Source organism: Prosopis cineraria, unplaced genomic scaffold (genome assembly GCF_029017545.1).
Source record: "Prosopis cineraria cultivar Desert tree isolate PC_DT_omini unplaced genomic scaffold, ASM2901754v1 PC6, whole genome shotgun sequence".
Taxonomy (NCBI): domain Eukaryota; kingdom Viridiplantae; phylum Streptophyta; class Magnoliopsida; order Fabales; family Fabaceae; genus Prosopis; species Prosopis cineraria.
Window position 1 is genome coordinate 40,514,792 of NW_026555337.1, and position 13,399 is coordinate 40,528,190.

General features: G+C 33.6%; 2 protein-coding genes across 2 annotated transcripts; both read right to left on the minus strand.

The window, feature by feature from the left end:
• Positions 1–763: 763 nt before the first annotated feature.
• Positions 764–2,272, minus strand: LOC129314402 (uncharacterized). The gene is made up of 2 exons (XM_054957846.1): positions 1,879–2,272; positions 764–1,586 (listed from the first exon to the last, which is right to left on the minus strand). The coding sequence occupies exons 1-2, from the start codon at positions 2,187–2,189 to the stop codon at positions 1,106–1,108; spliced, it is 792 nt and encodes a 263-aa protein (XP_054813821.1). The 5' UTR covers positions 2,190–2,272; the 3' UTR covers positions 764–1,105.
• Positions 2,273–6,468: 4,196 nt separating this feature from the next.
• On the minus strand, positions 6,469–11,771 carry LOC129314170 (glutamate receptor 2.7-like). The gene is made up of 5 exons (XM_054957535.1): positions 11,465–11,771; positions 7,991–9,285; positions 7,588–7,900; positions 7,091–7,497; positions 6,469–7,001 (listed from the first exon to the last, which is right to left on the minus strand). Exons 1-5 carry the CDS (start codon positions 11,769–11,771, stop codon positions 6,528–6,530), a joined length of 2,796 nt encoding a protein of 931 aa, XP_054813510.1. The 3' UTR covers positions 6,469–6,527.
• Positions 11,772–13,399: the final 1,628 nt, after the last annotated feature.

The following is a 13,399-nucleotide window of genomic DNA, read 5'->3' on the forward strand; positions in this document are numbered from 1 at the left end:
CTTGCCTTATATATATACTATCAAGCTCCATTTGAACACACACAGAGGTCAAATAGTATTATTGCCGTCAAGGCTAAGAAAAGTATAAAACAATCTGTGTTCAGATGAATGTGAAGTGAGTAGAATAAATAAACCATACTACTGACTCAAAGGCAAGTCATGTTAGGTTTTTTAATACAAAAAATGCAAATCAGCAAAGACAAACCTTAGAAAAGATGCCTAAAAGAGACTATATATAATTAACGGGATTTCAGTTCCAGTTAATTAATGTTCCTCTTGCAATTGCCAAAGTGCTCGGCATCATCCATGGACCATGGCCTTCACCTCTGCTAGATTAGTGGTTTCAGGAATGTGGATATTTTTTTGACATTGAATTGGAAATGTCACTCTTTTATCTAGAGGTTACAACAACTCTCATCCTTTTAAGGATGTCATTGAAGATGCAAGATTGATGTATCGTAGAGAATGGAACTCGGTGATATGCCATAAGGGAATGTAACTGCTAATCATTTAGCTGGACTTTCGCATAGTTTAGAAGATAATATTTATATCTTTGATCATCCCCAACCTCTTCCTCAAGAGGGGTAGTATGATGAGGGAGACTCCTTGAGTAACTGTGGATGATTGTAATCTCTTTTGATTTAGTAATGCATTTTCCAGAATTTATTTAAAAAAATAAAAATAAAACCACAGGAGAACAAGAAACCTCAAAAGTAGCTCAGTATTTTATAAGAAAAAAACAACGGAATCCAACTCTGCAACATAATCAAAACCAAGTACTCGGATGAACTTCACAGATTATTGTATATATACAAACACATAATCTATAACAGCTCTATAAACACATGTCAAGGCTCATTTTCCTCCAAGAACATGGTAGAACTCTTCAGCATCATCCCTGCTCAACTATACATACTCTTGTCCCCTTCAACATAACCCCTTACCTGCTATTGACCAAATTAGCTACATCTAACCTGTAGGATTGGCATTGTACAAATTGTCTGAGAAACAGCTCAATAAGCAGTAGTCTCACATTACATGATATTAACATCACAAAAAAAAGTATTATTTCATTTTGGAAGTAGCAGTACGTCATTGTTAGTAGCTATGAATATAAGGCCAGACCATCTTGTGGTAACAGAATATCTTCTTGATGTAATGTCTCTCTGACTACACGGTATAGCTCTATCCAGGAAGAGTAGGCATCTACAGGAGCTGTTAAGAATGTAGGATTGGGACTTGCTGGGCAGGCAGTAACAAAATCAAGAACTGAAACTGGTTTCACAGTTCTTGGGAAATTGAATGCTAGATTATCCACTTTGTGCTCATATATTTTGCCATTTCTGTCCAGTTTATACCGTGAAGTTCCTTGGAATTCTCCTTTGGTTTCCCAGGGAACTCTAGGGATTCCTCTCAGGTTCCACCTTATCAGAATCTCATTCTCTGAAGGCTGCCACATCCGATGAACATCCAGGGCAATCTCACGGAACAACATTTTCCCATGAAACCGCAATGCCCAGAAGATCAATTTGTACTTCTCAATTCCAGTAAACGTGCTCAGAGGGTCCATGAATGTTATGTCATCCCTGAAATGATCAAAATTCCACCTTCCTCAGAAATTAAAAAAGCTTCAGAAACATCAAAATGGAGAAAACTAAACCCTCATTTTGGTTCGACCCTATATATTCATTGTCTCTCTCATAAACAGCGTGATTCTCTGTTTCGCCATCAGAGCATAATTGATCTTCAGAAAAATTGTATAACACTATCTAATCACCTCTTGAAGTAGGAAGTTGAAACAAGACTTTAATTTTCAGCAGAAAGTAAAACTTGGAGTGGAATCAACAGAGAATTGAGAGACTGAGATGAGGCAATGACCTGTAAATGTCAAAATTGAGATCTTTGATGAAGAGTGAAGGGAGGTCTTCACGGAGGGTACGGACAGCAAGGCCGAGGTTGAGAAAGAAGTCGTCTTTGTGGTGCTTATCGTCTTGAGCAACAGGAGGAATGTCGACCTGCGCAACCTGTGAAGTGGGATTTTGGAGAATGGTCAGAGGAGATGACGAGATTGACGGAAGAGGAGAGAGAGAAGAGGGTTTTGAAGGAGAACGGTTCTGGTGAAATGGTGTTTCTTTACATCTAGAATGGGGAAGGAGTGAAGCAGGGAGGTTGTGGAGAAGAAAAGCCATGGCCTTCCTGGCGATGAAACAAGCCAAGGTGGTTCTTTTCGAATTTGAGTGGCTTTCAACATGGCCTTCTAATGAGAACACAACACAGAAAATCCAGAAACTGATTTATTATATCGTCAGTCCATTGTTGGGCCCGACACGAACGTAACGGTTCAAATAAATATCATGCACATCATCATACACACAAAAGGGTGTGAATTAGATGTAAATTATTTGAATTATTAAAATTCAGGTTAAATTACCTAGTTGAACAGGTAAATTTCTGAACTAGTATTTTGATTAGCTTGATAAAATGTTTTATTTATAACTAGTTTGATTATGATTTTAATAGTTAATTCTTAAACCAGTATGACTAGTTTGATTGTGTGTATTTGATGGAGTTTAGGCAGTGGGAGATAAAAAAAGAAAAGAGAAATATGAAAGAGTTAAGAGACAAACTCACAAGTAAAGGGACCAATCTGGTCTAAGTATCATAATCGTATGTTCACCTATCTCAAACCATTCAATCCAACATAATTAGATAAGACAAGAAGGAACAGGTGAAGCAGCCAAACAACATAATACATGTCAATAACAAGAGAATGCGAAAAATGGGAGGGATAGAAATACAATGTAAATTAGCTTTCAAAAGTGAGAAGTGGGGTTGTGATGGTGAATGGGAAAAATGGTGCATTATTGGATTGGACGCGAGGTTCTGATTTGGATAAGAGTTGTAAGAAATGACAATAATAATACAAACCGACTCAACATTGAGGGTCCTCCCTCCTGGATATTCTTTCCCTTGTGCACTGCCCACCACACCACGTTCCTTTTCTTTATTTCTTCTTTTTTTAAAAAAGAAAAAAGAAAAAGAACAAGTCTATGATTAAAAATATTTCTCCATGTATGATCCACAACGTTGATAGTAATTTGAAAGTTCTTTACAGACTGTATTTTTCTAACAATTAAACACTGTTATGATGTGTGAACAGGGTTGGATGAATAAAAAGTACTGAAATAGTTACCTAGAAAAAAAATATATTATGCAACTTAAAGAGAAATCTCACGGCTCATGATTCAAGGCACCCTTTTTTTGTACATTTTTTCACTGTTATATAGATACTTTAATAAATCCTCCTCTTTTTGTACCGGAAAAAGAAAAAAAAAACCTCCACATCCCGACCTAATCAAAACTTTCATTTTATGTTCACTTATTTTTGTTTCAAAGATATTGCTTTCGGGTAAAGATAATATTTACCAATTAAAGTTAGCATGAGTGGTAAATTTTCTTTCTCTAATTATGTGTCCTAATTTTGTTAGAAGGGATCTAGTTTACCCTTTGCTCTCAATGTCTCAAGAGAAGATAATTTTTCAGAAAATTACATCCAAATCTCACAAATAAAAATTTATTATCAAAAAGTCTCAGAAATTTAACAAAATACTTTCAAGTCTCAAATTTTACGCATTAATAACTTGATTAAAGGTGTTGGTAATTTGATTAAAAGCAACCGTTGCTCAGTTGTCAATACCCTTAGTGAAGTTGTCAATGCATAAAATTTGAGATTTGAGAATATTTTATGAAATTTGTGAGATCTTTAAATAATAAACTTCTATCTGTGGGACTTGGGTGTAATTTTTTCATAATTTTTGCTGCCTCATATTCGTTTTTTGTCAAACATATTTAGTTTATGTTTCAAAATAAAGTCTACATGAAGTGATGAATGTAATATTAATATTTTTTTTTTTCAATTACCCTTTTCATGGTAAATATTTTATCTATCTTGATGATAGATATGTTATTAAAATATATATACTTTTTTAATTTTATTTATAAGTCACTTCCAACATGTTTTATTGGTACCAAGTAAAATTTTAAAATTTATTAACTCTGTCTTAAAATTTAATAAGTTTTCAACTTTATCCTTATTAAATATACATACTTTAATAACATATTTTCTCAAAAAAAATTTATGATAAAAATTTAATGATATGATTTATAAATAAAATAATTTTTTTTTATCCTATAAATAATATCAGAGGAAGTATTCATTTAAAATTATATTTTTCATGTAAAGACTTGTTTTTGCTAACTATTTTTTCCCCCCATAAAGAATGCTAAGTATTTTCCGTGAAAACACTAGTACGATTTGCCGCTGGCAATCCATGATACAGTAGGCTTTTGAAGCCCATTTGAGGACAGACTTTTGTGATATGGGCTTCACTACAGTATTTATTTTGCATTTCCAAAAATTAATTTTGTCCAAGAAACTTGAATTTCATATTATAAATTTTGTTTTAAAATTAATTATCTTACATAAAATAATTATTTTCTTAAAAAAAATTCTATTTGTTTATCTTATCCTATTCTTTATCAAAAAAATAAAATAGAAAACAAAAAATAAAATAAAAAATAAACGGTTAAGCAGAAATAGCTTTTGAAAAATCAATTTTCAAAAATTAATCCTAAAACAGAGAACGGAGATAAATCATAAACGTTTGAAAAGAATGCACCAAATGAAGCAGTAAACTCGATCTTCTATATGTACAGATAAATCCTAAAACAAAGGATGAAGATAGTCAATATTATAAAGTATTGCCAATCCGCCATGGAAGCTAGTAAAACAGATCGTGAAATGATCCATGGAAGTGGCTATAAAACCACAGTGCTCGAGGAAAATTCCAAATGAACTTCAAAACTTAAGAAAAGAAAAAAAAATAGTATTTAAACCTGTAATAGACTCCGGCTAAAAAAAAAAAAAAACCCTGTAATAGGCATATTAATGCGCAAATTGAAACTCCAGATTCGATCGTGAATGTAGAGATAAATCCAAAAACTGAAAACGAAGATAAACAAATGACAAGAATGCAACATAGAAAACTGTAGATTCAATTTTGTATATGCAAATTAATCCTAAAATGGAGAAATAATTGAAGATAATTGATGTGAAAGTAACGCGGAAAATTGAAATGTAAGATCATGCCTGACCAAATCCGAAGGCAAATGCCTGAATCTGTGATCGAGTTCTTTATCGGTAATGTATAAAAAGCGAAGCAGGCACTCTAATTTGTTGCCTTCAATCGTCATAAAACAGGAAAAAAAAACAAAAAAGCACAATCACCGAAATAGAAGAAATCGTAGAACATTAGGCTCACTGAGTGTAATGCAGAGATAGAATCAACAGATTCCATCAGCTTCACAGTCTGATTCTTCAAGAAAATAATCAGAAAGTGCAATTACGAGGCAAGAGATCGATGAAAATGATGAAGAACTTCATAAACAGAATAAAGAGATCAACATCGACAGGCTCAGAGTGAAAACGACGAGGGAGAAGAGAAACGTAGAGTAGCACTGGGCGAACGGGTTACGGGCCAGCCCACGAGTTGGCCTGCATTGGCTGACGTTTTTGTGAGCTGGGTTGGGTCAGCCCGCCAATTAAAATGGGTTGGACCTGTTTCATAACGGGCTAGCCAACCCGCGGGTTAACCCGTTTAAACACATCGAAATTATTTTTTTAACAACTTAAATTTTTTTATAATGCAATTAATAAGCATATAAAATTTCAAATATAGTCGTTCTAATTTAAATTGTTCAATAATTAACATTATTTGAGTCCAAACTCTAAAGTCCACTCAAATCAAACAACAATTAATAATCTAAGTCCAACTTTCAAGCTTCAAATGAACACAAATACACACAATACTCAAGATAACTGATGTTAAATTGATGACATGGGAAGCTTGTTCTGTTACATGATTATCTTCATTTGACATAATTAACTCAGCTTCACCATCATTATCTTCATCTTTTGTGGGTGTGGCCGTGCCTGTGTGCGTGTGTATTGGCATTATAGCAATTGAAAAAAAAAAGTGGGTTGGCGAGTTAGCCCGTTTAGCCCACCTAATTTTATGGTTTGGACTAACCCAATCCGTTTTAAAAAACGGGCTTATTTTGCCAACCCAAACCGTAAAAAATGGCGGGCTAATAAGTTAACCCATTGGATTGAGCCTGTTTGCCCGGCTCTAACGTAGAGCCTAACGCTACGGAGGATTAAATAGGTGAGGATGAATGAAAGGGTAAAGCCACATAAATCTCTTGCCCTCACGCAGGCTCACATAAATAGGTGAGGAGATTGGATGATGATGAATGCTTGAAATCTTTTTTTTTTTCTTTTTTGCTTGTTCAATTCAACCAAAATTTCCAAAATTATTAAATTAATTAATATCAATATTTGCATTAATACAAAGTAAAATTATAACACTATAATATTTATGCAACTTATTGATTGAATGCTCAGGAACTTGCCCAACAACTCAATGACATTCACAGAAAGATATCGAACTCGCTTTACCAATAATATATCAGCCTTGTGGTTCTTGAGGTGAAAGGCTACTTGGACTTGGGGTGCATTCTGTAGTTGGAGATGCCTCAACTTCAACTATATCATGCATGCAACAAGTTCCACTCTTATTTTGCATTTCCCTCTTTTTGGATGTGTAATAGCTTTGATCTTTCTGGTAGTAGATCCTTATCAAGCCCTCAATTCGTTTCCACCTGGATGTCCCGGGATCATGATGCAACCAAATATGTTCATGTTGATATAGGAAGTTAATGACAAAGAAAATGAGAGCTAGACTAGAAGCAACCCCTACAATAAGAAATAGCCCCCAGAAGCTTTCAAGTCCTAAACTGTTGGATGAAACTGATGTATCAGAATCGAAGCAGTTTTTTTCCTTGAACCATGCATTCTCTATGGCTTTCATTTTATCCCCTTGAGTAACGTTCAATATTGCTCTTGAAATTTCAGCTACAAGAGGAGATCCTTTAGAGAACACCTGAAATTCAAGAGAGTGCCTTGAATGAAAGATATATATGATAGAGACCGAGAAGATGTGGAATTGTTGAACTACACAATGCAACTTACAAAGCTAAAGCCACCGGTTTTAATAGTTGGCTCCATCGTGGTATACCTAGAGCAGTAACTTTGAAGAAAGAGTTTCACATATGGCACTTCATCAAATGCAGCAGCAATGCCTCCATTTGCACTTCCTCTCTCGAATAGTTCGACGCATTCCTTTGTTGAGTTATACGCCTTCAGCTGAGAATCAAGGAAACCCATTTCCTTCAAGATTTCATGTATAAATGAACCTCTCTTATAACCAACATTCATTCTGTTCTTTATGAGTAAATCTACTTCTCTTATAGTTGGGCTAAGCTGCTCAACTGTCAAAAGTGCTGTTAAACTAGCAGTGTAGCTTTGAACCAGAACTAGAACCACGAAGAACCATATGATCACCACAAATCTACTCCAATTGCTCATCACTCTCTCTCCTGTAATACCATTCAATCAATCACGTCTTATAATATTTGCACTTGAATCAAAATCGTTTTGGAAAAGTGGTGGAGAAGAGGAGGACGTACTCTGTGCAAAAACTATGGTTGAGAAAGAAAACCATAAGCAGGTGCCAATCTGATGCGATGGAGTCCCCCGAAAATGTTCGTTTATTCGGTGTTCAAACACCCACACTACAAACCCAATGAATACAAAAGAGCAAGCAGTTGTCACCCAAAGATCCCAAGTTAATGGCTTTAAGAAGGCCCATGCATTCTTCTTCCTGTTGTCTTTCGTGGGAACGACCATTGTTACACCAGATTCAGTGTAGGGAAACGTGAAATCCACGTATTTAGACCTGTTTGCTGTGATTGTGATATCCCCTACCACAGCATCCAAGTTCTGTCAATAGGAGAATATATTTTTATCATGATTGATTTCAAGTAAACATAGTGATCAGAGAAAGTATAGGTGTAGGATTAATTTACATACCCTCAAATAGACTTGGTTGATCAGGTCATTATATGTTCCTGCTTTCTCACCATTGGGTTTAGCAAAAGGGATAAACTTATATGGCAAAGCATAAGGCAGCTCTTCTAACACAGCCTTAAACATATCTATGCAAAAACCAGTGACCTTGGTTCTATTGGTGACTGGGTCACGAGTTACTTTGACGAATTCAGTATATTCGTTTCTCACTGGAACTCCTATCCTCATCTTCTTGCCATGTGTTGGAATGGCCCAACCTTTTGGAACAAAGTTTTGATCCCCTGGCCATACAATGGATGCTAGTTTGTATGAAGATGAATCCAGGCTTCCAACCAGTCCATTCCATGATGTCCAAAATCCTATTCTCCTCTCTCCACTACCAATCACATTTATTATCTCAAACACCGATGCCTTTAATTGCCCATCCACGATAGTAAACTCTCCACTGAGGCCTTGGAATTTTATTTTGGATAAAGCTTCACGTAGCATTTCACCATTCGTTGAAACTCCAAGATTTTGAATATTACTTTTGAGAAACCCTTGCTTGGTGATTCCAGCCTTCTCGACAGCCATGGCTAATGCAGTTGTTGCATCATAAGCCCATAATCCAAAAACATTCAGATGAGTATCAACCTCTGTTGGATTGTCTTGTAGGAATTTTCTTCTCCATCGAACTTTGAAATTGTCTAGCTCTTTTGTTTCAGGAATATAGGTTCTCACACCTAATACACCCCGCATTGAATCCATCACAGAGGAATTCAGAGAGCTAAACACATTAGCCAATCCATCTGTTACGATCCAAACGTAGCCCTCGGTCATCATTCCAATCTGTTGAGCTATGGGGAAGAGAGTAGAGCCGAGATCAGGAGATACATGGACAATGAACACTCTGGTTTGCATAGTCATCAGTTTGTACAGCTCTCCTCTAATGGCGTCAATAGTGGCCAAAGGGGAAATGCGACAGAGATATGGAATTCGAACATACGCTTGCTGCAGAGCATCAGTTAAGAAGGGAATGAGCCCCATCCCATAATCGTTGTCGTCTATGTAAATGGGCACCACTTGTTTCCACTCAAAAGCTTCAACAATTGCGACAATGGCTTTTGCTTGAGCTGAATCAACTTGTGCGATTCGAAAGAAATATGGACTTCGAAGTGAAGCAAGAGAAGCACTTGTAGCTGAAAATGTTACGATGGGCACATGAGCTCTATCTCCAAGACTGATCACAAAATTGGCCTCCGCTGATGTTAATGGTCCTATTATGGCTTGCACTTCCTCTGTTTTGATTAGATCTGCAGCTGTTCATCATTGATCATCCAGGAATTTCATAATCTTATTCTTATTTTTGACTTTGGATATATCATTCATTGTCATGAAGATACACACGTGGTGCAAAAAATGGCAGGTGAAAGTTCCAAAAGTGAACAGTGATGAATATGGGAATTCATTATAAGGTACTCCCTTGATATAGTACCTAGCTAGTTGCTAAACTTGCGAAGATTAAACAAGTTGTTTGTGTTTAAATTTTATTGCTTCTTTTCAAAATTTATCCCTAATTGAATTTAACATTTTTTTAATTTGGTTCTAATGATAAGAGAAGCTTTGCTTTATATTAGTTAGTTATTAGTTAATTACTTTTAAATTTTATAATATTTTCTTCATTTCTGTTTTATAAAATTGATTTAATTATTTAATTATTTTAAAATGTATGATATTTTTGTGTCTTCTGCATTTTTAAAACATTCTCCATCATTTACTATATCAAATTATCTTTAGAAATTATTCAAAGTAGTTTCTTAAAGGGAGAATTTTAAGAAAGAACCTTTGACTGAACTTATTTATATTTAAAATCTTTAAATTTTTAAAATTTTATTACAGTTGAGAAATATTGATTTGATATTAAATTTTTTTAAAAAATGATAAAATTGCCCTACTTCATTTATAAACAACTTATTAATTTTTATACTATATATTATTCATTTATTTATATATTATTATTAATTATTCTGCTTTACTTATTTATTACCAGATTTCTATTTGATTTTATTTTAGAGAAAAAAACAAGTGAAGGAATGAGGGCAGAGGGGGAGGCCGAGGGCGCGCGCGCACATATATACACAGAGACAGAGACAGAGACACAGAGAGAGAGAGAGAGAGAGCCTTGAGATGCTGCAGTAATGAGTTCTGTGCCGGTGTCTCGGAGGCGGAGGAGGAGCCTGTTTTTGTAGTGAGAATGAGAGGCATAAAAGTCGGAGAGGGAAATGTTAATGCAGCTCAATCCTATGTTGCCAGCTGGCAGGGACACATCAACCACAACTCCCACTTTCACTACTGTTGTGTTGCTGTGTGAGACGCCAAGCCTCACACACAGAATCACACGCCAACACAAGACGCTGACGAGGGCATCAACAACTTTGGCACCCCTCTTCATCTTCATCTTCCAATGTCACCTCCAAGCCCAGAGCTTCGATAATGGTCACTTTGTAAATAAGAATTTCAAAATTTGTGATATCTTCGTGCCTTCAGCATTTTTAAAATATTCTCCCTCAATTACTGCATCAAATTATTTTTAAAAACTATTTAAAATAGTTTTTTAAAAAGAAGAATTTTAATAAAGGACCCTTGACTAAACTTATTTACATTCAAAGTCCTTATATTTTTTAAAATTTATTACAATTCAAGAGTACTAATTTGATATTAAATTTTTAAGAAAAATAATAAAATTGCCCCTCCTTTAAATTATTATTAGAACTTCCCTACTAATTCACTTATTAATTGTCCTACTTCATTTATTTATTTACTTACGAAATACTATTAATTATCCTACTTAACTTGTTTATTTCCTTAAAATGAAATTAAATGAAAGTCTGACAATAAACAAGTAAAATAGGATAATAAATAATAGTTTGTAAGTAAATGAACAGTATAAGAATCAACAAGTGAAATAGGACAATTAACAATATCTAATAAGTAAATAAACAAGGGAAGTATGGTAGTCCTAATATTAATTTAAACGAGAGGCAATTTTGTCATTTAATTTCTCTCAGAAATTTAATATCAAATTAATACCTTTAAACTGCAATGAAATTTCAGAAATATAAGGGCTTTGAATGTAATTAAGTATGGTCAAATAGTCTTTATTGAAATTCTCCCTTCTTAAATAATCAGATTTTTTTTTTCAAATTTTGGCAATTTTCTAAAGATTAAACAAATATCATAAAAATTTACAAAAATAATTTTTTTGAAAAAATTAAGTGACTTTTTCATTAAAAAAGAGAGAGAGAGAGAGAGAGAAACAAAGGATCCTGAAACAACAAAACATTATGCCAAGGGGAAAGAGAAGGAAACTCAAGAAGACGAATTTGGATATCCAGTGAGTGTCACAGGCTCAAACCAACAACACCCTATGCACACACACACACATCTTGCATGTAGATGATATAGAGAGAGAGAGAGAGGGAGGGAGGGAGAGAGAACCTTGAGATGCTGCAGTAACGATGTCTGAGCCGGAGTCTCGGAGGTGGAAGAGCAGCCTGGTTTTGTAATGAGAATGAGAGGCATAAAAGTCGGAGAGGGAAATGTTAATGCAGCTCAATCCTATGTTGCCAGCTGGTAGGGACACATCAACCACAACTCCCACTTTCACCCGTGTTGTGTTGCTGTGTGAGACTCCCAGTTTCACACACAGAATCACACACCAACACAAGACGCTGACGAGGGCATCAACGACTTTAGCACCCCTCTTCGTCTTCATCTTCAATATCAGAGCTTCGATCATGGTCATTTTATACTGGTTTTTACGTTTGAACCAGTCTGCATCCAGGAGACGCGTGGAAATTTAACCAAGAGACTGAGAGAGGGATGTTTTTATTTTTTTTGCTGTGTTACTGGTCAAAGGTGATTTCTTTGCTTTACATGATGACTGTTCTTGTTTTCTGCAATCAGTCGAAGAATTTTCTTGTCATTGCTTCGCAGCGGAGGAATGAAGAATCCGACTTGACCGTCGATTAATTCGAAAAATATATATATATATATATATATATTTATAGAACAAATATTGTAACATTCTTTTTATTTTATCTTAGATACATATATCTCTCTTTTATTTTAAAATTATATTAACCTTCCTTAAAATTAATAGTGACCAAACACAAACTTCCTTAAAATATCCCTCTTTAAACACGGATGTTACCTAAAATTCCTTTAAGTTACAAAAAAAATTTTAATGCATTTTTTATTTTTAATACATGTTTTAAAATTTTTAGTTGTTTTTTGTATAAAAAGGACCCACTACCACTACTAAATAATTTGAAAATTTATTTTTTAGTTGTGTAAAACTATTTATTTAATAATTTTTAAAAATTTAAATACATAATAAGTTGGCTAAAATAATATTTTAACCATATATGTAAAAAAACTTAATGAAATATAAATTTAATATAATTGTTGTTAAATTATTTAATATAATCTCTATTTATTTTTATTTAAATTTTATTGATCTTGGCACACTATTTTCGAATCATTTATTTAAATTTTTCCATACTTAGTCATTTTTAAAGTTCTTTAATTAGAGGGGGAGAGTATACTATTACAATGTGATGGAAAATTAATAATTCTAAATTTTCAACAGAATTATAAATTAAAAATTAAATATTTAAGAATTTTTAACGAAATATTTTTAACAGTATTTCAAATTGGATTAAGATGTAAATTTTGAAAACATAAGGAAATTTTCTATTTAACAAAATGAAAGGGAAGCCATTGTATTTTCCTTTTTGTTATATCATATCTAATAATAATTGCATTTATATATAGTGTAGATAAATAAGAATAGATATAAAAATCCAAAGACGGACTTGTGATTCTAAATTTTGGTCTTCTTTTGTATTAGCAATTAATTAACTAATATTAATATATTTTATATATAGTCAAATAGAAGCTTCATCATATTAGAGACAATAAGTTTATAAATCTTTTGTAGGACTTCTTCCCCTCTTCCTACACTAAGGATCACACAATTCACATCTTAACGTATTACGTACACATGATTTGTGAATATTATAAATTCTTTTACATTTCATATTTGAACAGATTTTTTTTTTTTTTTGCCGTATGCAATGCGCTTGAAAAATAATAAGCTGATAGAAACTTTTTTGACCAAAAGATATATTAATTTTAGGTGAAAAATTCAAAGATTTAATTCAAATTAAAAGTAAAATAGAAGGAAGAAGAGAAGAAAAAATAAATAATGAAATAATCAAGAGATGGACTGTTCTTGTAACTCATGAATCGTATGATGTATATTTATTTTATACCTATAAAATATCCATATTTATGCATTAATATGTGCTAAAATATGATGATTATAACTTAGCTTCCATTTGCTTGATTTTATATATAACACTACATTTA

Coding starts and splice junctions, on each gene's coding strand:
- LOC129314170 (XM_054957535.1), bottom strand. CDS start 11,771: ATGACCATGATCGAAGCTCTGATATTGAAGATGAAGACGAAGAGGGGT. Junction 9,286..11,464: donor CGTTACTGCAGCATCTCAAG/GTTCTCTCTCCC, acceptor AATGATGAACAG/CTGCAGATCTAATCAAAACA. Junction 7,901..7,990: donor TCAACCAAGTCTATTTGAGG/GTATGTAAATTA, acceptor TCCTATTGACAG/AACTTGGATGCTGTGGTAGG.
- LOC129314402 (XM_054957846.1), bottom strand. CDS start 2,189: ATGGCTTTTCTTCTCCACAACCTCCCTGCTTCACTCCTTCCCCATTCT. Junction 1,587..1,878: donor CTCAATTTTGACATTTACAG/GTCATTGCCTCA, acceptor TGATCATTTCAG/GGATGACATAACATTCATGG.